The sequence below is a fragment of the Clarias gariepinus genome, chromosome 17 (assembly GCF_024256425.1).
Source record: "Clarias gariepinus isolate MV-2021 ecotype Netherlands chromosome 17, CGAR_prim_01v2, whole genome shotgun sequence".
In the NCBI taxonomy this organism is placed as follows: Eukaryota; Metazoa; Chordata; class Actinopteri; order Siluriformes; family Clariidae; genus Clarias; species Clarias gariepinus.
The window spans coordinates 13,182,855-13,210,476 of NC_071116.1; the positions used below are offsets into that span (position 1 = coordinate 13,182,855).

The 27,622-nt window shown below is 37.1% G+C and overlaps 1 protein-coding gene across 3 annotated transcripts in view; it reads right to left on the bottom strand.

The window, feature by feature from the left end:
- Positions 1-27,622, bottom strand: part of frem2a (FRAS1 related extracellular matrix 2a) — a 70,339-nt gene that overhangs the window by 6,702 nt on the left and 36,015 nt on the right. For 2 of the 3 annotated variants that reach the window (XM_053516458.1, XM_053516459.1), the window contains exons 7-17: positions 24,035-24,184; positions 20,639-20,848; positions 20,316-20,513; positions 18,303-18,467; positions 17,650-17,832; positions 16,494-16,624; positions 15,740-15,898; positions 10,813-11,116; positions 8,167-8,298; positions 3,927-4,258; positions 50-242 (exon numbers count right to left, since the gene is read on the bottom strand). In XM_053516458.1, coding sequence (XP_053372433.1) covers positions 50-242; positions 3,927-4,258; positions 8,167-8,298; positions 10,813-11,116; positions 15,740-15,898; positions 16,494-16,624; positions 17,650-17,832; positions 18,303-18,467; positions 20,316-20,513; positions 20,639-20,848; positions 24,035-24,184 — 2,157 coding nt within the window. Of the gene's footprint in view, positions 1-45; positions 243-3,926; positions 4,259-8,166; positions 8,299-10,812; positions 11,117-15,739; positions 15,899-16,493; positions 16,625-17,649; positions 17,833-18,302; positions 18,468-20,315; positions 20,514-20,638; positions 20,849-24,034; positions 24,185-27,622 lie in introns of all 3 variants that reach the window. The other variant, XM_053516462.1, reaches the window with a different exon arrangement.

Sequence of the window (27,622 nt, forward strand, 5' to 3'; positions counted from 1 at the left end):
AAGTAATACCTTTTTAGATTTATTTCTTTATAAACATGTATAGACTTACCTTGCAGTTCAGCCTGAGGAGGGCTGCCGATGCCGTCCTTCCACAAGATGGCAGTGTCGTAAACAAAAGTGAGCCGCAACTCCGACTGTAAATCAAAGTGCTGCCAGCCGCTGGTACCCACAGGTGAGTGAAAGACGTAGGAGACATGCAGGGGGACACGCAGAGTCACATAGGACTGCACCAGATTTAGCACCTAACCAATAGAAACAGCAGCAGAATAGACTTTACCGTAAACGCCAGGACGGGAACATAATCTTTAAAATGAAGACAGTCATGATTCTCAAACATGTAACAGAACAGAATAATTTATAATTTACTAATATGGCACAAATAAATAGGTCTTATGGTTTACTTGGCACTAAATATAATATAAATAATACAACGAGGAAAAAATGTCTCTGGTCCCTACAGTGACTTTTATAGCGCTAAGACTTAATTCTAAAATAAATCTGCACCCACTTAAAAGCTACTCTGATTCTCCACAGGAGAGCTCTAGTAATCAACATTTTGCCACTTCGGTGTCTTATCAAAGGAGTCGGGGAAAAAAAAAAAATCAAAAGCCTCTGTGTTGTCAGAAAAAGACATCTGCCATAAGACATAATCTAGGCTTGATTGGGAGCAACTTTTTTTTTCCTCATTTACATAGTCAATTATAATCAAAGAGCCATGCAGCGTAAATCGGGCTGATGCTAATGAGGATGCCCCAACACCTGCAAGCAGAGAATTACTCAAGAAAGGAAGGAAAATCTCCTGTTGCAAGAGAACCTGCACATGGCACAATATACTAAAATAAGGTTAAATGTCACAATACTGTATCCTTAGAATTATACTTAAATTACGGTTATATTCGCTTCATATAAATAAATTCTTTCAGTGACTGAAATACATAAACATGAGTAAATGGTACAGTGCAGTTTAACTTAGATAATTAAGGATATGTGGTAGATCATAAGAAAAATATCCTGGTTAATGACCAGAACCCAGCCTTTCCAGCAGAGCTTTCTCTTAGCTGTATAGAGCTAAGAGCTGTGGGTGCCCTTGGGACCCAGATAACCCCGAAAGGAAAAAAGGATGCCTAAGTGAGCACTTGAAAAAGGGAAGTGACCACAAAAGGGCAGTGGGATACAACATTGAGTCCTACAATCGTCACAAGGCAGTTGCTTGGCTACAAGAATGGCTTTTCTTACACATTTAAACCTGCAAATATAAACGACAAAATTAGAATTTCAAAGAATTGAGCAAAGGAACAGAGAGTGCCATGGATTTTGCGGTCTTATGTGCCATTTAATGAAAGCTTTATTAACTCTATGATTCATAGAGTGGACAAATCACAAATCACTAGCCTCGTGACATACAGTAGAACAAGCAAATTATATATCTGAGCACAGATGCATAATGTGCACGGTGCACAAAACAAACACTAGCTACTGTATGTTTATAGGGAACATTTCTGGACACTGATCTGATGTGAGTTTATATGCTCAAGGCATTTTATCAGAATTTTCCATCTCTTCTGATAAATCCTGCCTCCTGCGATATGATAGGTCACAAGAAATCCGTTGAATCTTTTTTTTTTCTCCCCCAGATTTTCTCCCTAATTTAGTTGTGTCCAATTCCTCACCGTCACTAGGGGGCTCCCACATTAAGGCTACTACTACCACTCAGTCGGGAGGGCCGAAGACTATCACACGTTTTTTCTTCTGAACCACATGACGCCAGCCGCCTTGCAACTTTTTCGAACTGCTTTTTCGAGCTGTGATTAATGTGGGAGCACTAAGTACCTCTCATCCCTCTCCTCTGAAAGAGCTCGGCCACTCATCTCTCTCTTTAGGCCCCCGGCTGCGAGAGGTTACAGCATCACCCAGGAATCGAACTCGCGATCTCCGGATGATAGGGTGCCACTGCACCACTTTACCACTGCGCCACTCGGAGGCAAGAAATCAGACTTATCTTAAGCATGTAAGATGCTTCACTTCATACAATACCAGTTAAAAATTTGGACTTTTTTCTATATTTAAAAACAATACTGGGTGTTTTTAAAACAATGAAATATTACATATGGCAGAAGCCGTTAGCTATTAAGTAACAACAACATTATGTTGTCTTACTCCCTTATTGTCTATACTTCTTCATCAGGGGCCTGGAGCCTCTAAGCAGACTTAAGGCAAGAGACACTCACTCACATACTACAAGTACAGTAATTTGGAAATGCCAATCAGCCTAATCTGCATGGTTTTGAAGAACATGCAAACTCCATGCACACAGCCTGAGGAGGGAATAGAGCCCCTCCCCTGGAGGAGAAAGACACCAGTGTTAACCACTATGCCAGCGTTCTGCCACAACAATAACAGTAAGTTGCTGGTCACAGAGGTCAGCCTTTTTGGAATAGTTCTTGCAAGAACAGTACTATCAAGTGCATTTGTAAAAACTGCATGCTTTACAAAGCATAAGTAGCAGACAGATTTCAATCTGTTTAAATGAGATTAGTGCATATTTTGGATGCAATCAACATTGTTTTAGAAATAGAAATCTGGAAAGACAATGGAATTAGAAGATGTGTCCAAACTTTTGACTGGTAGTGTATGATATGGCGAGGCAGTCTGCGCCCTTGTCTCAGCCAGAGACCAAGTGGGAGAGAGCTGAAACATTTCCCTCCTGAAAACTTGTCACATCATCTAATGTAATTGGCAATTAATTCTGACAATTGAGAAATGACTGGAGTGTTTAAATTGTTAACATTTACCTATTAAATGGGTTATAAAATCTTTACATAACCCTTCTCATTCTGATTCCTGAAGATTGGGTCAGACTGTTTCGACAGCGGTGTTTACATAATGCAGTTTTATTCCGACTGGGTTATCAGAGGAATAGTAGCGTCCATGTAATATGCACCTACTGTTAAGATGCTTATACACAGTTGCCTGGCACTTTAACACTTGCTTGAGTGACAGTGAAATTGCTAATCAGACTTATAACACATGGCTAATAATATGCACTAAATAAATCACTATATGGCTACATACCTAAAATACCAGCCCAAGACTTTCAGTCTCTTGCTGAGGGTGAAAACATGATGTGTTTCAACACCAGAGACATCATCTGCATAAAGTCACCTTTCGCAGGGATTCATACTGTAGTGCGTATTAATGCACATAATCAGCTTGTCATACTTCTGAGTTATAGTATGTCGTTGCTTTTTTGCTTGGTCAGTTGGACCTCTGTTCAAGCATTACATGAGACTGGGTACGCATATCAAAGCTTTCACATTCATATTTTGTTTTTAAATAAAAAATTACGATTTTCCAACCTTGATGACTCTATTATACGTTTATGCATTTTCCCAGCATTTTGCAAATAAAAGGTTGATTTTTGAAAAGCTTTGAACTTTTCCAGTCTTAACAGCATAAACCAGATTTTATAAACCAAACCAAAGTATCAAGAAGCAAGTTTTCAGATTTAGTCTACATGTGAAAGAATACCAACAATTTACCAGCTGAAAATTTGAGATAATGGAAGCCTGATTGTCCTGTTTAAGAGCTTTATGTAAATGGATTTGTGCATAATAATAGCAGACCAAAATCACCTGCTTAGTTCTGCAGCCAGCAGCTCTTCATATAAAACAGATTATAGACCATGAGTTCCTTACAGTCTAAATGAACAAATTAGTCACTCATCAAAGTTCTTTTCAAGTGCTCGAAGAGTTGTGGACTGTATGAATAATACATATTAAAAACATATGGATACTGATTACTAGTCATTATTCCTTTTTTCTTTATTACACTCCATAGAAAATCATTGCTCTTTAAAAGAAACTAAAGAATTCTTTTGATTTAGACCTGCTCCGACTGAGACATAAAAGTAGTCTAAAAGTGCTGACCTGTCCGTCGGTCCCGATGCTCCCGCCGCAGTCTGTGAGCAGCTCAGACATGTCATAATAACTTACAAACTCCCACAGACAGGCTTCTAGGTTGAGGTTTCTATAGAAGCGCAGTGTGTTCAGGCCCCTCATGGTAGAGTTGTATTGGTAGGGTGCGCTCCCTCCCACTTGTTCTGCATTCTTAGTGGCCTTTGTCAGGAAGCCGTGGCGTGTGGGAACCTCATCAAAGTCCAGAAGGTTGGAGCAGCGGTGGTTCCCTACGCGGCTTCCATCCGGACTCAGAGTCAACTCGAAGTTGGACAGAGCACGGGTAGAGAGCACTGGGAGCATGCCTAATGCCAAGTGAAGACACACATGTAACTCGGTCAACTTTATTGTCATCCTATCCAAAAATACAATGTACACAATACATACACTCACCACACTTATACACAATTGAACATGAAGTATTTGAAATGTTCTCAAAAAACAAATTCTCTGTGACTTCAAAGCTTGAATGTTGGTAAGAAACGGGATAATTTTAGTATATACTTTACATGCTGATGTCCTGGGATTCATACACACAACAGTCTTTTACACAGAATGGTTATTGCAATAAACAAAAAACACTGAATAAGTTTTGTGTGTGGAAATACCTTGTTGAAGGGAAGTAAAAAAAGAAATCCCTAACCCTAACCCGAACCCCAACCCAGACTGGTTTGAGGAAAAACAGATTAGCTTAAATAGTCACTCTTAACAATAACGCCGAGCAGAAAAGCATCTCAGCAAGTAATTCACATTAAAGCTTAAAGTGGACAGCAAAAGACCACATTAGATTCCAACTACTGTCAGCCAAGAACAAGAATCTGAGGCTATCATGCAGCAGTAGACAGCAGAAAAATAAATCAGGTAGTTTTGTTCACAAATCTGTTGTAGCCCTTGTTTGATGTGTTATGCATTCTGAGAAGGTTTTCTGTTTACCACCATGCTTCCTTGACCTACAATAGACTTACTGTCAGCTCAGACCAGCCTGGACATTCTCCACTGACCTCTCTCATCAATGAGATGTTTGAGCCTGCAGATCCTTTGCACAGAGGATGCTTTTTTTGTTTATTCACCAGCGGCGGTCAATAAGGGGGCGCTGGGGCGCGCCCCCTTAAAGTTAGGCAGAGAAGAATGCTACTTTAAGATGTAATTATTTAACATAATAATTATTTATTTCAATAATAAAATAAAGTCATTTAGTCACAATATTCCGCTGTTTTTAATATAATTTATTTACAATAAAAAAGAAATCTTTGTGTTCGTGCACACAGGGCGCCGGATAAACGAGTGTCTATGTAAAAAGCATGTGATTTGAGGCCGAGCTCTAATTGAATTTTTTTAAATCATCCTTGGAGTGCAGCACTGTGCGCCCCGAACCCTCCCACTTGTGTTCTTAGCGAATCAATATTGTTTTTTAAATATTTGGGCTCATGTGATTCGTCCATTCTCAACGAGTCTTTTTTAACGGTCAGCAGATTGTTAGTTGATGTATTGGATAGTGACTGACGTGGAAGCCAGCTAAATATGAGAGGAAATTCTGTAATTTCTTTGCTAAAATACCCCTTCGCAAGGCAATCAGACGCAGAAGGAAGAAAGTTAAAGAGCTTGGACCAAATCGACCTGATCTTCTAACTGGACTGGGTGAACAGTCAGTGTTTTTCCAGAACTTTTTATGGCTATTTACAGGCGATTATTAAAAGTTTAATATAATTTTTTTTGCAGTCCCAAAAACATTTTGCACCAGCCGTCACTGTTTACATCTTAAGACTATAGTGCGTGAAAATTAACAATATCAATGTCATAATAGTTTTTTTTTCCTCATACTGAAGTCGACATTAATGACTGGCTGATCAGGTATACAGGCATTTCTAGTATACACCTATATGTTAACTAACTAACTAACTAACTAACTAACTAAATAACTAACTAAATAAATAAATAACTAAATGTGTGTGTTTACATATAAGAGATATATTGGAATTGGAATTGAACTGGAACAGAGAGAGTCCTGTGCTGGAGACTTTACAGGCTAGTTTGACTCTCACATGACTCACTCTGACAAAGAAGGCAACTTTGGCTGGAAATAAATGTTGTGACACCGTGTAAGGTTGTTAAAACAATGCCACAGTAAATGTGCACTTTTATCTGTATAAATAAAAGAAAGTTTTTGTCTGTACATTGTGAACTAGTCTCAGACAAAAAATTGTCCGTATATCTGAATGTCTGTCCAGCCAAGTATGTCACAGCATCACGCAAAACTGACTGAACAGAATTTTATGAAACTTTTGCAGCACATAGATACTGTATCTACCTGTAGTTAAACCTTCTCCATAAATGAAATCAAAATGTTGAGTAAAAGCGATGTTATGAACAGCTGGATTTAATAATCTTCTTCAAATTAAGCTACCAATAAGCTTAATGCACAAGGTAAATTAACACTAATAGATATTAACTAGAAAAACTAAACTGAATATTTTTACTGGGATTACTTAATATTTTTACAGCTGAAGTGATATAATTGAATTTTGCTGCTGTGGACTCGTTTTAAGACAAAACTTAATCTTCATCTGATCTACTTTTTCTCATCTGTGATTCACTCTCCAATTACAGAACAGGGAGTGTATCTGAGTGACGACAAAAGAAGTACAACTTAATGCAAACAAGTCATAAACATAAACTTTTATATAATATCCCTGTCCATTGATTGTAATAAAATTAAATGACAGTAGATTTAAAATCTTTTAAAAAGTCGTGAAATAGGTACATTTTGTACACTTTTCTAATATTTATCCAATAATAAAGTGGAAACCAATACCGTGTAAGCTGATCAGCTTAGTTTTAGCTTTAACCTTCTAACTTAACTAAAAATTAAAGTGTGTGAATTTTTTGGCCAGACAATGTAAATAAATAAATACATTAAAAATTAGTTTTTATGTACAGTGGTTGGAAAAATTATTTCTATTAAAATTCTTTTTCTTCCAAATAATGACAAACTAATGAGAATAATTTGTTATTTTTTTGGACATCAAAAAGCTCAAAAAGATATCTGCAGTTCCCTGGTGTCTCTCGCGCACCACATGCCAGCTTTACACACAAACCACGGCCAGCAATTTTAATTCTTTCATCATTAGTTGTGATTCATTAACTGGTGTACTTAACCACATCTCAAACATTCTTCACAACTCCAGGGTCCATAGTTGCCCCAGTCCCCAGGATGTGTGTGTTTGTGTGTGTGTGTGTAAGTGTTCGCCTGCATGGAGCAATAAGATGGAGTGGCATCCCTTCCAAAGTGTATTCACTCTTATCACCAACTGTTCCCCTATTGTTTTTGAGATAAAACCTTGTTTCACTACTTCCAAGAATTAATTTGCTTTTGATTACCCAGGCTCTGTGTTTGGACCCCTGCTATGGACTGATGCTATGCTGCATGGAAATGTCTATTAGATAACATTCCTACATACAGTAATGAACCTGATGCCTAAAAACATAAAGCCTTGTTGTTCTGCATCCTCCGGCACTGAAAGAATGTCAGAATTAAACACAAACACACTTCATTTGGCCTCTGTGGTGTTGATAATCATTGTATTAGTCAAATTAGGAATGTTACAATAGGGAAATTACATAAAATATAGTGCACTCTATCCCCAAGACCAAAGAACAATGATTTTGGTGTTTTTCCCCTGTATAATCCGTATAGCCTGGCTATTTCAACAAAAGCCCGGAAAAACATTCAGAGAATAATAATTGAAAAGGTTCTTAAAATCCTTCTCACCACATACATTAGGAGTCGCGTTAATGCCTAACTTACATAAAAATTGCATTTGTTTCCTGGTTGCCATGACATTATAAAATACTGAACAGCTGTAAAAGAGAGAGGTGTAATAAAGTAGAATTATACTCGCTATTTATATGTGCACTTTCTCCCGTGGCCTACATTACAGCCCTGAAATGTGTGAAAAAGTAACAGATGTTGTGCTGATGTTTTTCTTAATTATGATAATGCGGCCTCAGAAATTCTCTGATGTCTACAAATAACCATTAAAACAACAAAAGTCAAGGCTTGGAATTTTGATATACATGTTTACCTTCACAAGCAATAAACCATAAATTCAATATTAACACCTGGCTATTCCTGTGGGAGATGTGAAAGAACAACCTGATGTGCAGCTTGGCAAACAAAGCTCTTTTCAAGAGTATAAGCAAGACAACTGCTCACCATCTGTGTGGGGCATGGTGACACTAAGCTTGATGAGGTTGGCATGTTCTGGGTCCTCAGAGCCGGTGTACTGGAGCTTAGCAGAGAAGGGTTCAGCACCTACTGTGCCCACTTTATGAGGGTGACACATTCCTGCCAAGGGATATCAAGCATAGTGATTAGTACAGTGAAGTCAGATAAAAATGCCTTTGTGTAGCCTACAGCTGGGCAGTAATCTGTTGAACTCAAAGAATCATGATGCGTATTTCCCTATTCCTTGATTAGCCTAAAGTATATTATTTAAGTTTCATTCAAATGACTTGGGGATTCCTTTTTGCATGGATAAAAAAATAAAAGAAGAATCTCTCCTTATGACGCATGTAAAAAACAAACAAAAAAAAAAAATTTTTTTAAAAAAGCTATTATTTTTGTGCAACAGATAGTATTCTGGGCCGCAAAAAATCTTCTAGTATCCACCAATGTATGTTATTCTTAAAAAACAGCCTTGATACTTCACGAGGCTGACAAATTACTAATGATTCTTCGTTGGGCCAACAAAACTTAAACACTCAACAAGTCGTAATGATTAGAGTCCTGTGGTGTTATGATAATCAACGCATTCATGTAATTTAATATACAGTGCATTGAAAAATATTTGCCATCTCCTGCCATTTTAAGGAGCAATTTTTTTTTTCCACATAGGGCCATTTTCTTTCTTTTAATAAATGACATCATCTTCTAAAACCTAACTAGAATTATCTTTCTTTAATATTAAAATTTATTTGATGATCGGAAATTTTTAAGTGTAACAAATGTGCAAAAAAAAAAAAAAAAAGGGACCAGGAAGGGGCAAAAACGTTTCCGCAGCACTGTATAGATAAATAAAACATGCAGCCTTATACCCCATTGCAACCATGAGGGAGTCCAGATCTACATTCCTCAAAGTAGCAACTATAATTGTTCCCATTAACTTTATTGTAACAACTGAATAAGTCATAATAATTGAAAGGTTTGAACAGGGACAGACGATGTAAGAATTTATTCTCTTTTGTATCATTTGAACATTTGGGAAGAGAAATAAAAAAAGAAGATGTATGTATGGCTACATTGTCCATGGGGAATTTCAAACGATGCATTACCAGACACATTTTGGAGGACCTCTGAAACTTGTACTACAGTAACTTGACCTTTTAGGTTAATAGTTAAGGAGAGTACATACTGTATGGATGCTTATTGGTATAGCATGTTTATATATTTATATTTATATATTTATATATTATATTTATATATTCCTTTAACTTTTTCCTTTTATATGTTCCTTTAACCCTTTCTGTATAGTAACAGGTACACTGAGAATGAAGGATTTCTAAACATTTCAAACTCCTGTACTGCATGCTCTTAGGTCTGTGCATGCTACTTTCAGTCTTCTAGTTCAGACTATAGTTTTTCAGTAGGGTTCATGGTTCAGTCCTAACCTCTTGAGGAAAAACAGTTAAGATCACAGTTTTTCAATAAGGTTCATGGGTTTAGTCCTAACCTCTTGAGAAAGGTAAGATTTAGGCTGAAATATCCTCACTGAATTCATAATGCTGTCAATTCACACAGGATCCCCTGACCCACCAGCCTGTAGTTCTAACCCCTGGGGAACCCCAGATGTTAAATTTTTTAAGATGTACTGTAGCACTAAAAGCTTCTTTCTTGCAACATGTCCAAACTACTTGTTGATATGGAACTGCAATTTAATAGTTGATTTTGAAACTTACCACAATACTCAATTTTTGCAATCTAATATTTTTTTATTCCCTTCTTTACCTTTTTGTCAGTGAGTGTGTTTGTGGCGGGGGAGGGGCTAGGGTGAGCAGTAGCTTGACCAATTAAGTATTCAGCCATATATAAAATACTCAACAAAGCTTAGTCCTTCTAACCAATTTTGGTCTTTTGAGTGACCAACAATTTTAAATGTTGATAAATAAAAAGGTTGTTCCAGTGTTTTGCTCTCCTTTCTAGATATTACATCATTAATCATGTAGCAGCCAGGACCATTTTTATTGTAAAATTCTATTGTGAATATTGGGAAAGGGTGGATAATGTCATAGCACCAAAAATACTATATGTGTGAAGGACTTGTTTTTCACACAAGTAAAAAAAAAAAAAAAGGATTTAGACCTTTTTCAATGCCCATTTTTAGAGTTGTTTTAGGTTTTTTATGGTTTTCCAAATGTAGTTAAGATGTCAATTTGCTGAAACACAGTTAAACAAAATGATATCTAAAATACAACTTAAATTTTAGGGCGAAGTGGTTCTTAATTGTTGTCATGCAAGTACAAAAAAAGTCCCCAGTCATGCACTACTGATGCCCATGGGTCCACATTCTGGTGAATTTCTAACTGTTTTATATATGCAACACTTTTTATATAGTCCTGATGGTGCTTAATGGTATTCATAACTGCATATGTACCTTTTATATACATACACTGATTTGCCCAGATCAACAACTATCCAGACAGATAACAAACTGGGAAAAACTAATGAAACCATGAAGCTATTTGAAAAATATGACTATATGACTATACAGTAACACAACTACTTTGTAAATATGAAGCTGTATATTAGTCCATCTGTAACTCGAGTTACAAAAGTATTGAAATAATCAGGAAATTGACTGACCCTCTTCTGTGCTTATGGATACAATGGGGCTGCTGAGCTCCAGGCCTTCGTCCCCATCGGAGTTAACAGCACGGGCGGCGCACTGAACCCGTGACCCGGCTTGAAAGTAGATGGAGTCCAGCGTGATTATTTTGGAGGAGGTAAAAAAGGTGTCAATATCTACTTCCCTCATAGGGCTGGTGACGCCATCCGCTCCAGTGGGTGCACTGACAAGCCAGCGATAATGTGTTAGCGTGTCATTGATGTGCTCACTCGCACATATTGAGCCTGTTTTCTCAAATTCTGGATGCCTGGGGTTGCATGCCTGCAGAAGATAGAAAAGAAGTGCTTAGTTGCAGTATGTTAAGAAGATTTAAAGTCAGCTGGATCATTGCCAGTGCATAATAACAATTACAGTACAGATCAAAAGTTTAAGACCACTTGAAAAATGGCAAAAAATCATATTTTGCATTGTTGGATCTTAACAAAGTTCCAAGTAGAGCTTCAACATGCAACAAGAAGAAATGGGAGTGAGACAAAACATTTTTTGAGCATGCAATTAATTGAAAATAACGATTGAACTGAAACAGGCTGTTTTACAGCTGGTCAAAATTTTAGGACCACATGCCTTTAAAAGGCCAAATCTGTGCAAAGATGTAGATTCATCGTCATTTTCTGTCAGGTAGTCACACGTTCTGATGGCAAAGGCAAAAAAACTCTCCCTTTTTAAACGTGGTCGGGTTGTTGAACTGCATAAGCAGGGTCTCTCACAGCGCGCCATTGCTGCTGAGGTGGGATGCAGTAAGACAGTAATTTTTAATTTCTTAAATAATCCTGAGGGTTATGAAACAAAAAAGTCAAGTGGAAGACCGAAAAAAATTTCACCAGCACTGAGCCGGAGGATCCAATGGGCTGTCCTTCAAGACACAGGACGATCCTCGACCCAAATTAAAGCCGTTACTGGTGCTGACTGCAGCCCCATAACCATCAGACGCCATCTGAGACTGAAGGGCTTCAAAAACAAAAAACGTCTTCAAAGATCTCGTCTCCTTGAACGCCACAGAACTGCTCGTTCGGACTTTGCAAGAGAGTATCAAACATGGGACATTCAAAGGTGGAAGAAAGTTTCATTCTCTGATGAGAAAAAATTTAACCTTGATGGTCCTGATGTTTTCCAACATTACTGGCATGACAAGCAGATCCCACGTGAGATGTTTTCTATGTGCCACAGTGGAGGGAGGGCCATAATGGTCTGGGTGCTTTATCCTTTAGTGGAACAATGGAGCATCAGAAAGTGCAGGGGCGTCAAACGGCCGCTGGCTATGTCCAGATGTTGCAGTGAGCATTCCTTATGACTGAGTGCCCTCGTCTGTGTGGTAACGACTGGGTTTTTTAACAGGACAATGCTACAGTACACATTGCTTGCAGCACAAGAGACTTCTTCCAGGAGAATAACATCACTATTTTGGTCCATCCTGCGTTTTCCCCTGATCTAAATCCAATTGAGAACCTGCGGGGATGGATGGCAAGGGAAGTTTACAAAAATGGACAATAGTTCCAGACAGTAGATGCCCTTCGTGCGGCCGTCTTCACCACTTGGAGAAATGCTCCCACTCACCTCATGGAAACACTTGCATCAAGCATGCCGCAACAAATTTTTGAAGTGATCAACAATAACGGTGGAGCTACTCAGTACTGAGTTCATGTTTGAAAGTTTGATTTCTGTTTTGGGGGGTTTACGGGTTTTTTTTTTTAGGTGTGGTCCTAAACTTTTGATCAGCTGTAAAATAGCCTGTTTCAGTTTAATTGTTCTTTTCATTAAATTGCATGCTCAAAAAATGTTTTGTCCCCCTCCCATTTCTTCTTGTTGCATGTTGAACATCTACTTGGAACCTTGTTAAAATCCAACCATGCAAAATATGATTTTTTGCCATTTTTCAAGTGGTCTTAAACCTTTGATCGGGACTGTATTTTGGGACAGGCCTAAAATAATATTTATCATCTGGTCCACAAGTATTTGGACAATGACACAATTTCCATAACTTTGCCTCCGTTCGGTAAAGTGGATGTGAAACAAATTAAGCAAGGTATTATTGAAGTGTAAACTTCAGCTTTAATTGAAGAGGTTTACCAAAAATTAATAATGTGAAAAAGTCAAACTGGGACTTTTGATTGTGCAGAAAAACAACACAATTATGAGATTAAAAACTATCTTTAAAAACTGTTGTTCCAGTGCTTTGCTCCCCTTTCTAGATATTACATAATCGTGTGGCAGCCAGGACCATTTCTATTATAAAATTATGTTGTGAAGATCAGGAAAGGGTGGATAGCAGTAGGAGGGTAACATGACTATGTGCCAAGTGTGTATCTGAATGTTTCAAATAAATGTAATTACATTTGCATGTTTTAATAGATCTAGATGGAGATTTTGAGGTTTTGCCCTGGGTGTCAGTCATCTCATAACTCTTGTGGATTTAAACACTAGTTAAAAATAGTATGCCATAAATAATAGAAAAAACTAAAATTGAAACTGAGATTTAGTCATCAAAACAAAGTTTTTTTTTTGTTACAGATAAATTAATGAACACTTATTTGTTAAGTTTAACATTTGGACGGAGCGACATACCTGTGTTGAAGTGGGGTAAAATAGAGAGTAAACATGCACAAAACGGTTGAAACAGAATTATAAAGCTTTACTTCTATTTAGGAAAATATTCATTTTATATCATGTCTGTGCTAAAAGGTACAGTTAGGAGGCAGTAATGCACTGACAGAATTTGCCTGTCACACCTCCTTTTGCGCTCGTCTGTTTACGCCAGCACAGGCCATTAATTTATGGTCAAAAAACAACAGTGAGCGAATGTCAAAAAAAACAAATCAAAACAGCGAAAACGCCAGCATTAATCAGCAAATTATACTTCCTCTGCACACATTATGATGTTTTTTCTTCTCATATTTAAAAGACCAGATGTAATCAACAACACACTGTGTCCTTAACTCTTCCTTACTATTATTAAGCCTCCTAATAACTAGATATGCAGTGATTAATGAATTCTTAGCTGTAATTTATGTTTAAATTAGTTAAGTAGTTGCATATATACAGTGGTGTGAGTGGTAATAAAAACCATCATTTAAAAACTGCATTTTGTGTTTACGTGTGTTATCTTTGACTAATAGTTAAATGTGTTTGATGATCAGAAATATTTTGTGTGACAAACATGCAAAAGAATAAGAAATCAGGAAGGGGGCAAATAGTTTTTCACACCACCGTATACAATCTTATTACTTACTGTACACTTAATCTTTTGGTAAAATCTTCATTGAAATTATGACAGGGAAGCTACACCATAAAGGCTGCACACACAGGCATGCATGTATACACACACACACACACATATCCAGTAACGGCATTTTTGGTGGTTGTCTATAATAATGCACCTATAATGTACTCAATGTGATTTACATTATTTGACTGCCTTTCCCTTATGGCCCGAAACTAGTCTCAGAAAAATTTCTGTTTCTATGTCTGTCCAGCTGATTTTGTCACAGCTTTACGCAAAACTGGCTTGACAGAATTGAATTTAACTTTGTCTGTACTTCAGTATTTGCCTGAAGTTAAATCGGTGCCATAAATTTAATTAAAATGTTGGGTAGAAAGGACGTTATGAGCAGTTTTGTGCCAGATTACCTCACATGCAACCATCACGTTTTGGGGACAAATACAGAGGTTTAGCTTTCGACGTGGGCGTGGCTATACGCATTACTCAACAGAGCCAATCAGCGCAAAAGTTTACCATAAATACACAAAGTATATTAAAATAAATACATAAAAAATACATTAAAGCTTATCAAGTTATTTTTAGCATTAACTTTTTAACTATATCTACAAACGACAGGTACTAACACTACAGTAGTTTACTATAAATAAATTCCCATTAACCCATTCTGTCTGTGTTATGAACCTTAAAACATAAATGCCCATCCTTCACCTTTTCCCACCCGTACAGCACAAAGCATCCTGAATAACAATGAGGATCCTTATTACCGTTGAAAACAGTCTACTTTAAAAATTGTAAGGTTTCTTCATTCTCTTACTTTTGCTCTGGGAGAAATACACTTTATAATTAGATAATGTGTGACTTAAGGCCTCTCACAGTTTGCCAAATTATGTTAAGAAGAGCAAGGATTTGTCAGTTCCTTTGTACTTCCACGGTGCTTTTAAACACTGCATATATAATAACCTTGATGTCTAGTCTTTGAAATTTTCAATGAAAACATAATTTCTCAATTTCTATTGTGCATATTATATTTATATTACATATTTACATGTCCAGGACCAGTCAAAAGTTTTAATTTTCAGTGATTCTAGAACAATACTGGAGATTTTAAAACTAACTAACTATGAAATATTACATATATAATTACATAATTAAGCAACAACAACAACAACAACAGTCATTTGTTATTTTAAGACATGGAAGTCAGCTGTTCTGGAATAGTTCTTGCAAGAACAGTATTGTCAAGTGCATTTGCAAAACCCATCAAGCACCATGATGGAACTGAGTCTCATGAAGACCTTTCCAGGAAAGCAAGACCAAAACCTACCTCTGCTGCAGAGGAGAAGTTCTTTTAAAGTTATCACCCTCAGTAATCACCCATTAACAAACAGCACCTCAGATTAGAGGCGTTATGAAGGCTTTACGGAGCATAAGTAGCAGACACATTCTAATATCAAGTGTTCAAATGAGATTATTGTATAGTTTAGATGCTTTCAGATTTGATTTATGATGTAGAAAGAAATAAAAATCAGGAAAGACAATGAAATTAGAAGGTGTGTCCAAACTTTTGGCTGCTATATTATAAGCATTGTTTTAATGAAGAGCACAATGGCAAAAATGAGCATCTTTTCATATAATACAGACTGTTATTGCAGAACTGATAAACATACCGTCACACAGACGACTGGATAGCCAGCTGGTGGGCGAGCATTGTGTGTAGTCCTTCTGACTTCATCATAGTGTAGTAGAGACACCACATGTGGCAGTGAGGGGAAAGTGACATCCGCCATGCTGTTCGTCTCTTCAATATACACTATGGCCTTGGACCTCTGCCAGTAAAAGAAAGAATTAACAAAGCATTGTAGTCTAATTCTACATTAGTCAGAATGAATAAGAATGGGAAAAATGTGAGCTAGATGATTTTGACTGTGGCATGACTGGTTGCGCCAAACATAGTTCAAATGTTTTTATCACTCCTGGAATACAACAGTCTGTAAAATTTACTCAGAATAATGAAATAAAGAAAAGGCCTTCCCAGTCCTACAGAACCTCTTTTAGATCTGCAGGAGTTGTGTGACGCAACTTGGAACAGAATCTCAAAGAAATATTTCCATCATCTTTTTGAATACCCGCCATACGTTCTTACCTCTTAAGGCTGTTTTAAGAGCCAATTTAGACTCTAATACAATTTTCAGAGAGAGTTAAGGTCTAGTGACTAGACAGATCGTTATAGTTTAAACTGGACTGTCTCCTTCCTCTCTCTCCAAATCACTCTCTTTAACAATCACATCAAGTAAAACTGAAAGGTGTCTAGACAAGCAGAAGAGTAATTACCTAATCTCGTACTAGTTGAAATGTTTTATACTATGTCTAATATGCATACTCCAAGGTGGAACACTGAACAAAATGTTTGCGGTATTATACCTGGATCTCAGCCACCATGTTCTCATCAGGTTTAAGGTGGACAGTGAATGCTTCTCTCATTTCTCTGGCTCCATCAAACAGGACCTCCACCTCTACGAAATGTTCTCTTTCACCTTCCTTAAATTCAACATCTGCAGATGAACACACACAAATGAAGGCTTCTTGGGTATCTATAGAAATGTAAAGAACTATACCACCCAAACTATAAACACGATTATAAATATTTATCTATATAAGCATTAAAATGTCAGACAGCCAAAAGGTGGTATTGGTGTTAAAAATGTCTCACCTACGTGAACAAGTAAATTTTTGGATAAGATCTTATTACACTTTTTCCCAAAATACTTAATGCTTCTCATCTCCTGATCCATGCCTAATTTTTTTGTAAATATGCAAACACATTTATATTTTTATCAGATAAAAAAAACAACACATTTGCTAAATACAATTTTATACCCGTTTACATAGTGTACATGACTTTTTTGAAATTCAATTCAAATCTTTCAATGATCTTAATTATCATTTAGATTAAACTTTCCCAGGTTAAATTTTACATAACAAAATGTAAATGTATATAAACCTGAAATACATGCCAAAATATGAAATCTTATATATTAAAAATATGAAATTTGTTAAGATATTGCAACATGAATCTTTTATGGTTACGGACACTACAGACAGGACACTACTTTTTTTTTGAAAAAAAATCCCTAATTTTGCACAGAATGCTTTAATTTAAGCAACTTTTTTTGTACATCATATGCTTCTAGAAGCTTACACCAATTTTAGTATCAATAGCCATAAAAATATGAATAATTAGCATTTTATATTATTATTGTGTAAAGCAAGACAGTACAACATTGAAAATGGCCATTTTTGAGGCACATATAAAATTATCTCTTCAAAAAGGTTGAAGTTAGAAAACTTAAAATTTTTTGCAAAACAAGATTGTACACTTTCATATTGTATAAACTTCTAAAGTAGCTTTATTGCCACACACATTTTCCGTATTATATGTACAACATAAAAAAGTAATAAAATCAGCACCAATACTGTGATTTGGCCAAGAGGATGTTTTAATGCAACTACTTTACCAGATTGAGATATTAACCAAATACAAAGGTTTAAAAGAGAGAAATCCTGTGAGCTTCCTCACCCTGAGAGATGGGGTGATAGTCTTCTCCTGACACCGCTGAACCGTCTTTAGTATGCACTCTCACCACGGACACTTTGGAGGCATCTCCGACTCTAAGCACATGGATCCGCACAGTGCTTATCTTTCCTGACTCTTTCGGCTCAGTCACACTCAACTTTGTCTCAGCAAACCTGATAATTGGTTCTGAAATAAATAAAGTTTTTAATTAATGAGTCTTTGTTTACATTTCTAAAAAGATTTCCTCAGAACAAAAACATGAATCTTTAGCAGTATATTTTAAGAATTATTTTATATTATCTCTGCAATACTTTTTTAAAACACTCTTGTGGTATTATTATGACATTTCGCCTTGCGGTATTCTACAACGCTTGTCCTCTACTTGTCTACTTGTCTACTGTCTACTTTTCCATGAAGATCAAAGTGCTTAAAACGTTTACTGTAAAATAAAGCATGTAATATGATTTCAATATTTTTTATTATATTATATAATGTTTTACTTGTGTAATTAATAAATGTCATTTTTTGTTTAGTGCATTAAAAGTGAGGGAAAAGTAATAAGAATATGCAAGACCAATGCCAATACTGAAAAATAATGCTTTTTCATATAATATACAAAAGAAATAAAAATAGAACACTGTTTTTTTTCCCCTTACTGTCAGCACTGTCTTTAATCTTGACAAATGTTTCGTTCCTTGTGCCTACAGACGCTCCATATGGAGAGTCACTTGTAGCACTCCCAAGCACAAGCCTCATCTCCTCCTCCTCTTCATACACTGAGTCGTCCACCAAGGTTAACACACACGACTTCTCTGTATCACCTGTAGAGAAAAATTAACCCCCATTAATATGTATATAGCTGCATATAGCTTTAAATATTAATATGTACTGGAGGGTCATGAAATACAACCATGAAACTCTTTTTAACTCTCATTGTAGTATATATTTAATCTCAAATTAAATAGATCTTTCATTTTATAAACTTTTGAAAATGTCTTTGGCTAACTAAAACATGTATTTCCAATACATCTAAAAGGTAGAGATTTCAGCAATGCTTATTATGAGAATTGAAACAGGTTTTCTATTCTATTCTGATTTTGATCTAAATCAAAAATCTTAATTTTTTATACACTATGTAACAGTGACCTCACCCACACAGCTTGTAAAAGTCTCCCGCCATGTCATGCTTATCCTTTGCCCAATCAAACATATTTGACGAGGTTGGGGAAGTACAGTAGGTCTTTGCTCAATCATGAAATCATGGTTTCAAGATAGTGGGGTTATATCTAAGCGCTAATGTCACACTGCTGGGAGAAAATGTTCCAGCTGGTACATATAATGTGTCTGACATTTCGCAAACGTAACAGCATGTCGCAGTTGCTCTCAGCGGGAATCCTGTACTCCTAATTTCAAGGTGTGACGTTTGGGACAGTAGTTCTGGTCTGGTGATCGGTGGTCATGTGGCACACACAGAACCATACTCGTTGCAATACACTATTCATCACTGGTTACATAGTCTGTTGAATGTAACATGTATAATGACTATAGCTTGTAACAGTGACAGCATACAGCTGGTACGTATAATGTAAGGGCATACTTTCGCTCAGTCATGTGCCAAGGCAGCCTGGTCCAATGCCCCTGTCTCTGCTCTGTCCCTGAATGACATTGGACAATCAAATGTCTGTAAATTCACAAACTGATTGACTTTTAGTTTGCCACAGGTGTTCCAAATCGAACCACCTTCTTTAGAATTGCCAGTCCATGCTATCAGCTTGCTGTGCCTGTACAGACAGATTGGATTGGCCTGATAGCTACACAGCTCTATCAGACAGAAAGGTACATCTGAACGTTTATCTATATTTACAGCCTTGAGTAAATTCCCTTCCAGGTGACGTACGAAAGTGCACAAGCATGATCAAAAAAATACTATCAATCTTTGTGTTAGAGCGGAGTTTAAACAACTATGTTGTACAGCAACAGAAAAAGTACAAAATGCTTTTTTAACAATTTAATTAAAAAAAATTATTATTAGTGCTTATTTAAATATCAAGTGGAGATGTAGATCTTTAGTGTTTAAAGATAGACAGTGACTCAGCTGTCTGGATAGCAAGGGGAAGTTCACTCTACCACCTGGTGCCAAGACAGAGAAAAGTCTTGATGCATGTCCTAGAGGTAACCTGGGGGATGGTGGGTCAAGTCAGGCCGTGCTGGACGCTTGATGGGACCGTGGTGCAGAATGGGGTATGAACGAGGACTATACTTACCGAATCAATATCTTTTGTTAAAAAACAAAGACTCAACCATATTATTTACAATATATTTACACACTTCCTAAAAAAAAATAATAATAATAATAAATAAATAAATAAAATAATAATAATAATAATAATAATAATAAATAATAATAATAATAATAATAATAATAATAATAATAATAATAATTTGGTACTAATTAAAAACATTGATATATTTAGTATGTTTGGTATATTTTATTAAATAATGATGAATAAAAAAAATCGTAGTGGTTTGAGGCTTGACAGTCAAGTCTTCCAGCACAACCAGCACAGTAAAGTATTGTGTGCTCACTTCCTCATGTCTTCTTGAAATAAAAACATCTGAGCAGATGGTCACAGTCAATCTCCTCACACATACTGCACTACATACTTTACCTGGTAAGAAGGTGATGACTGATGCATCAGTGTTGGGTCTCTCTTCAAAGTCACTGGCCACCTGAGCAGATCCCTGGCGTGTGTAACAGCGCACAGTGGATTGATGTGTGATATCTCCACTGCGCTGGACTACAGCTGTTAGACGTCTATCACTCTCTTCTCCAGTCAGAAGGTGATGTTTGAACTGCATCTTTGGCACTGTAACATTGGAGATCGATAATGAATTCAATCTATGTACCACAAGTTTTTATAGGATTTATATGATTTTTCCATGTTAAAAGTAATAACACTTTTCCAGTATGTTCAAGGAATAATACACTAACGATCTGAGATGGAATCGTTAATTAGGACTGTGGCTTTTGCCGGATCTCCTAGAATCGCATTTGAGGGCAAGCGCAGAATAAGCTCGAACTTCTCAGCGCCCTCAAGCAGCGGTTGCCCAAGATCGTCCAGAATTGTGACCCGGATGGTTTGCATGTTAACCCCTGGGGCAAAGTCCAAGTTCTTACTAATGCCCACATAGTCCACTCCAGCTGAAGAGACAAAAAAGTAAATTAAGAGAGACATAAGATTATTTTCAACACATTATTCAAAGTAATGACAGTCAAAAATTTCCTTTAGAATCTGAAAGGTTCCTTAGCTATCCTCTGATATCTATATCTGTCCACTAAGTCTATAATGACCTTTGAGAAGGAGTCCTGTTTAATCTTCATGATTATGTGAAAACTTCCATCATGCTTAAGCTTTATAACAAGCATGAAATTTTTCTTTTTAATCTTCTTCTTGTTATTATCACTTAATCACTCACTCACTCATCTTCTATACCGCTTTATCCTGTATACAGGGTCACAGGGGACCTGGAGCCTATCCCAGGAGGCTTAGGGCACGAGGCGGGGTACACCCTGGACAGGGTGCCAATCCATAGCAGGGCATTGTTATTATTAGTATTATTGATATTATTGTCATTATAATAATAATAATAATAATAATAATTATTATTATTATTATTATTATTATTATTATTATTATTATTATTAATAATAATTAAAGGAGGATTTATGCAGTTTGGCTTCTTTTTGATACTGTTTTTTTTTATTCTTTTACTGTAACCATTTTACTGCTCATAAAACTTAAAATTATAATTATATAAATTTAAATTAACATAAAAATTATCTTTTTTTGTATTATTGTTTAGTCGTACTATACAGTCAACACTGAGTGTGAACTCTCTATCTATAGCAAATGCAAAGAACTAAGAGGTAAATGAGTAAAATCCGGGCTAAATGCTGAACACATCAGCAGGTCTCTCGCTGGTTCAATTCCCTGGCAATGCCCAAGCCACAAAAACTGGATACAGTGCCTGTCCCAAGCCTGAATATAATAGGAGGGTTGTATCAGGAAGAGCATTCGGCGTTAACCTTGTGCCAAGTTGTTGTGCGGACCTCCCGATGGGAGCAGCCAAACAACGTTTTTATATGAGAAAAAGCATTAATTACTGGTTAAAAATGCTGTGACTGCTTATTTTACCCACACGATTTAAAGCCGTGTGCTTATAACCCATGTAAAGGCACAAATTCTAATTCACACTGGAGCTGAAAATCAGTAAACATTAAAAACATTGACTTGAGTGCGACAAAAATAGTGCATAAATAATTAGGCAGATCCCAGATATGAAACATGACTAACCAGAATGCTCTTGCTGTCATTATGTAGCAAAGAAAGGTAAAAATGTAGCTTAAAATGTAGGTATGTTGTTTAACCAGCAGTAATTTGGTAAAGGTTAAAATTTTCTGTTCACCATTTCTTATTCACATTTGAATAAAGTATTGAGTTTATTTAAACTGTAAATGAATGAGTTAATTAAACTAAGAGGTTTCTTTTTTCTTTTGTCTTTTGTGGCACCAAGAACAACATTTATCCATCTATGCCATTTTAATGACGGTGGTAGGACCTCCAGTCAACATTCACACACACACATCAAGAATTCCATCATCCATCACTTGTTATGATAAATGGGTTTGCGTTGCTGAAGCATCCCTAACACATCATCTGTAGTGTTTAAGGATGAGAAGTGAGATGGATTACTATCTTGATAAATGCCTTGAAAAGAGAAACTTATAAATAGACTTGATGTTTACTCAAAACAGAAATGACAAAAATAGATAAATTACTTAACTTTTTGTTCGTTTTGTTTCATTGCTTAGAATGAAGAGTTGGATAATGGTAAGAGTAACTTCATTTCAAGTTTGGCATTTGGAAGAGACACATCATGATGAAATACTTGGCCTGAGGAGTGCTGCCTACATGCATTCATAATCGTTTTATGTAAGGAATAAAAACCTTATGGCACATTGCTCATCTCTAATGGTTTCATAATCGTAACAGTGACTTACTGATTTAAAGCCCCTTTATGCTATATACCATGGTATTCCAAAATATTTATGAAGACTCATGTGTGTGTGTGTGTGTGTGTTAGGGCTAGATAGTGTATCAACACTCTTAATTTTCAAACTTCTGTTGAGTCGAGTTCCTTTCAAGGTTTCTTCCTACTCTTCTGTCATCTCAAGGAGTATTTCCTCGCCCCCGGCTTTCTCATCAGGGACAATCTAATCATTATAAGTTATATACTGTATATTTCCTGCCTTTTTAAAAATAAATGTATTTTTTTAATTTTTTTATAAGTAATGCTGCTTTGCGACAATGGCCATTGGTAAAAGCGCTATATAAATAAAACTGAATTAAACTGAATATAGGATGAGAGACAGTACCGTTTATATCGATATAATTTGATGGCATGTTTCATGTGTGAATCCATGCTAGTGTTGTACCTCTCCTCTCTCACACTCTCCATGCAGCACCACCCCTAGTTTCCAGCTGCATCTCCACACACCTCCACCCCACCCTTTTTCTGCGCCTTTACACAAACCTCATGTTCACAGCTTATGTACAAAGTTGAAGATGTTATCGTGCTAGCACACACAGAAAGTGTAACGGTCAAAAAAAATTTAGAGTTGCAAATAATATGTGTAAGATTTTGTTCAGCATAGTGTTATCAGTGATATAAACTGCAGTTTTTGCCCCGAACTCTTCACAGCCCAAAGTTGTCTTTCGCCCCAAGAGAAAAAAATGCCTTAATATGTATTTATTTGTCAAGGACTCTGCGGTCCACTTACTGCAAATTTAGTAATTTGGTCTGAGCAAACTGTTATTTTTGCTGTATTCAATTTAATTTCATTCAATTTTAATTGTATAGCACTTTCAACAATTGTCATTGTCGCAAAACAGCTTTACACTCTAGTATTTTACTCTGTTTTAATCAATCTCTTTTTGTTGAAAAGAACTGATGGGGCATTCTCAGGCCTATTTTTGTTAAATATTCATCATAGTATTTCACATATTTTTTCATTTGCCACATTTTTTTTTTTTATCTTGCTCACAGTTTGCTTTGATAACAGCGCATGTGGCATCTCACATGTGTTTTTGACTTAGAACTGAACAGTTAGTCCACTTCATAGATCTCTAACTAAAAACAATCTCAGTTTTTTTCATATGCACCCCAGTGTGTGTACATGCCTGTGTGTGTGTGTGTGCGTGCCTGTGTGTGTTTTTGCAAATAGACTATAGATAATGTTAGAGAAAATAAAATCATGATATACTTTTTAGTTTCATATTAAAAATATACCAAGCATATTCCCTGCAAACGTGATGCAGAGCTGTACCTTCAGCTGACACTGGATCTGTTTTACGGGATCTGACAGTGACGGTGGCTGTTTTAGAGAGGTCCGTTCCTGTTCTCCACACTTGCACATCAATGTGACCTTGGCTCTCCTCCACATGGTATTCTGCACCACCGAAGTAGAACACTGGAGCTGCGAGAAAACAATACATTTTCACTGGTACCAGTATCAAAATTCTACAAAAACATTCCTTTTTGCTATGTACAGTATTACACTTCAATTGGAGAATGTTTGGTTGATAAAAACATCCACTATTTTATGTGCCTAATTCTTGACATGATGCAGTTGATTGCTTTTAAATCCATGTAAAAATGCAGTAAAACACAGCTCAACATGTAACAGCGTGGGTCTCACGAGAGGCGGAGCCGGGGAACATCTCCTCCACCGAACCTTTCATTCGACCTTTTGGACGAAACCCAGAGGAAATCTTGTTTCTGGTAACCCAGGTGCCAGAACAGAGAGTAGTGCTAGGGTTTACCTGGTTATACCATCACAACCCCCGCATCGACTGCCCGACCCATTCTGTCTCAAACTAGGGATGTCAGTGTGCCCTAAGCTGCCTTAAAGGCACCCAACCCCCAGTCCCAGCGCCTCCTGCCCCAGTACCCCTTACTACTGCCCTTCAGAGCTACTAAAACTTTGTCGTAGGCCCATCAAAACCCGGTTTACGTCTCGCACCTTATCCCACCCCCCCAACCCTCACCCAGCCTGGGTGACTGAGCGCTAGCTGCTCAGCATACACTGGACCCTAAACCCATCAAAGAGTTCGCAGGGGCCAGATTGACTCTTGGATGTCTGGAGCCATCCGCAGGTTGGGGGGGGGGGGGGGGTGGTTACTGTAACGACGCAGGTTTGATGAGGGGCAGAGGCGCGCAAAAATGCTTTGCACTGTTTGAAATGGGCAGATCTGCAGGAGCGGACATATATACACCTGGTTGCCAGGCAACGCCACAATCAGCGTGAACATTTTATTTAAGGGTCCTGATACCTCTGCGGTTTGTGCGATCATTGAGGTAGCACCGGTAAGGTATCAGGGCCAAAGACAAAGCGCGCTCAAGAGACAAGGCGAAGATCCAGTCTCTGTCTCCTTAAGGTACCGGCGAGAGAAAGAGGGAGAGAGAGAAAGAGAGAGAGCGTCACACCCTGCTCAGGTTACGTATAAAGTTTACACAAATATCACAAACTCTCTCCCATAAGTCCTCGGTAAAGGTATAGGCCCTAAGAGAATAAAAGTTTTAGTTTTTATTTACCAGAGCCCCATCCGGTCTCGCACAGACAACGGAGCTCTGTTTATTTTGTTTACAGTTTCCTTTTGTTTCCTTTTAAGTTCCTTATTTAATAATCCCACGCTATATCCAAACGGAAAGGTCTTCCTGTGCGTATCATAAGCACTCTCACAAGCCTCTCCTATTTCATTGACCCCCTCTAAAGCCCTGCATTATATTATTATGCAGCCCTCATATAATATTATAACATCTCGTGGTGCGGCTCTCCATACCGCACCATGTAACACCGCACAATAAATTTTTTTTTGAAAAACCCAATACTAACTAAAAAAATCCAATGTTTCATCCTGATGTTACCTCCTTTGCCAGACTGTTTTTTAGGGCTTACATTTTTATTACCAATGACGGGTAAGAAATAGTAAAGATGGACTATGGAACACTGTTGCAGAACACCTCTCTAAGTCATATTATGTTGTTGGTATTTTTTGTCACCTGTCTACAGTATGTTCGTAGGCACAGTAAGAGGCTGAAATCTCAGGCAAGCATTACCAAGATTTACCCAGACAGGTTGGCCATCACAAAAGTTGGACACAGAAATAGCTTCCTGACTTATTGAGCCGAGGCATGAAGGAAGAATGAAACACGTAAAAAAAAAATTTAACTAGAGAATGGTTAAAAATATATATTCTGTGCATTATCAGCTTCAACTCAAGCTTTTTTGAAACGTAGCAGAAGGTCTAAAATGTGCAATGTTTGGCTACCCCTGAGCTGCTTCACAGTAAGACAGAAAAAGTGTAAGACTATACAGTACTCAGACTGCAAGAGCAACATCACAAAGTTTAAGACCATTATAATGCCTCCTAGTCTGAAAGGCAGTACAGAACAACCTAAGTCTGTTTCCCAGACACATGCTTTTCATAAGGGTGTAATTCTCATGCGGAAAAATATTGACAGGTTTGAGTCTGAAATGTTTGTCTTTAGCAAACAGTGAAGTCACACTGGTGAATTAAAGCTTATATATCATACTTTTTTTTTTTTAACAAGCCTTAAAGGTCTTCAAAATGTATCTGTTCATTTTTCATCTGAAACGCATAGTTTCAGCGTCTGTAGCTTAAAAATGAACTACATCCAAACAGGCATTTGTGGAAATGCATTTTGCGAGCTACAGGAGTCCGTAATCTTCCCCCAGCCGGATGGGAAAAAAAAATACTCTTTTTCTATTCCACTCATGTTTGGGACATTAAAAGTCTTTAAGGCTTTCCAACCACATGTCTGAAAAACAAGTGCAAAAAAGATTCTTCAGTAACAACTCTCGCTTATTCATTCTTATCCTGTACAGGGTCACAGGAAGCCAGATTATCCCAGGGGATTCGGGGCACAAAATAGGGCACACCCTTGATGGGATGCCAATCGATGGCAGGGAGCACAAGCACACACACATACTAACACACTCATTCACACACTATGGACAATTTTGAAAATGCCAGTTAGGCTAATCTGCATGTTTTTGGACTGTGGGAGGCAACGCACCAAGCATGGGGAGAACATGCAAACTGTTAATATTATTATTATTATTATTATCAATTTATTTATTTATTTATTTATTTATTATAATTATTATTTACTGGCACATTTCAAAGCGCTCAGGGACACCTTAGAAAATAGTTAGGAAAGCAACAAAGCATTAAAGAACAATAAAAAAGTATTACTATAGAATACAGGGATAAGAAAAACAAATAGAGTAGAATTAGTTATAGAAGTTTTTTTTTAAGGTGGTAAGAGAGTCGATATATTGAATGTCGTGAGGGAGTTTTGTGTTCCAGAAGCTGAAGGCTCTAAGACCCCATGGCAGTTAGACAGGCAGTGGGTGTAGTGAGCTGAATAGCAGAAGAGGATCTAAAAGTATGAGAGGGTGAGTACAGTAAATATGAATGAGTTCAGAGATATATAATGGTCCTATGTTATGAAGAGCCTTAAAGTTAAGAAGCAGAATCTTAAATTCTATCTGGTATTTAACAGGGAGCCGGGGAATTTGCTGCAGAACACAAATGATGTGTTCTTTGAATAGAGTTCTAGTAATGATGTATGAGCAGCTCCATTCTGGACCAACTGAAGTTTACATAGAGACTTGTAAGGAAGACCAAAGAGGACAGAATTACCAATAGCAGAAGAGAAAGAAAAATAATTTTACCAATGTACTGTGGATGTAGTTCCAACCATGATTACCTGGTTATCACTACTGAGTCCGAAAAAGTTGTTTTAAGATACAAGCTTTAAGATACAATACACATTATGAGAAGGAAGATAGTGGAATAGTGGAGGTAGTCCTGGTGGATTTACAGTG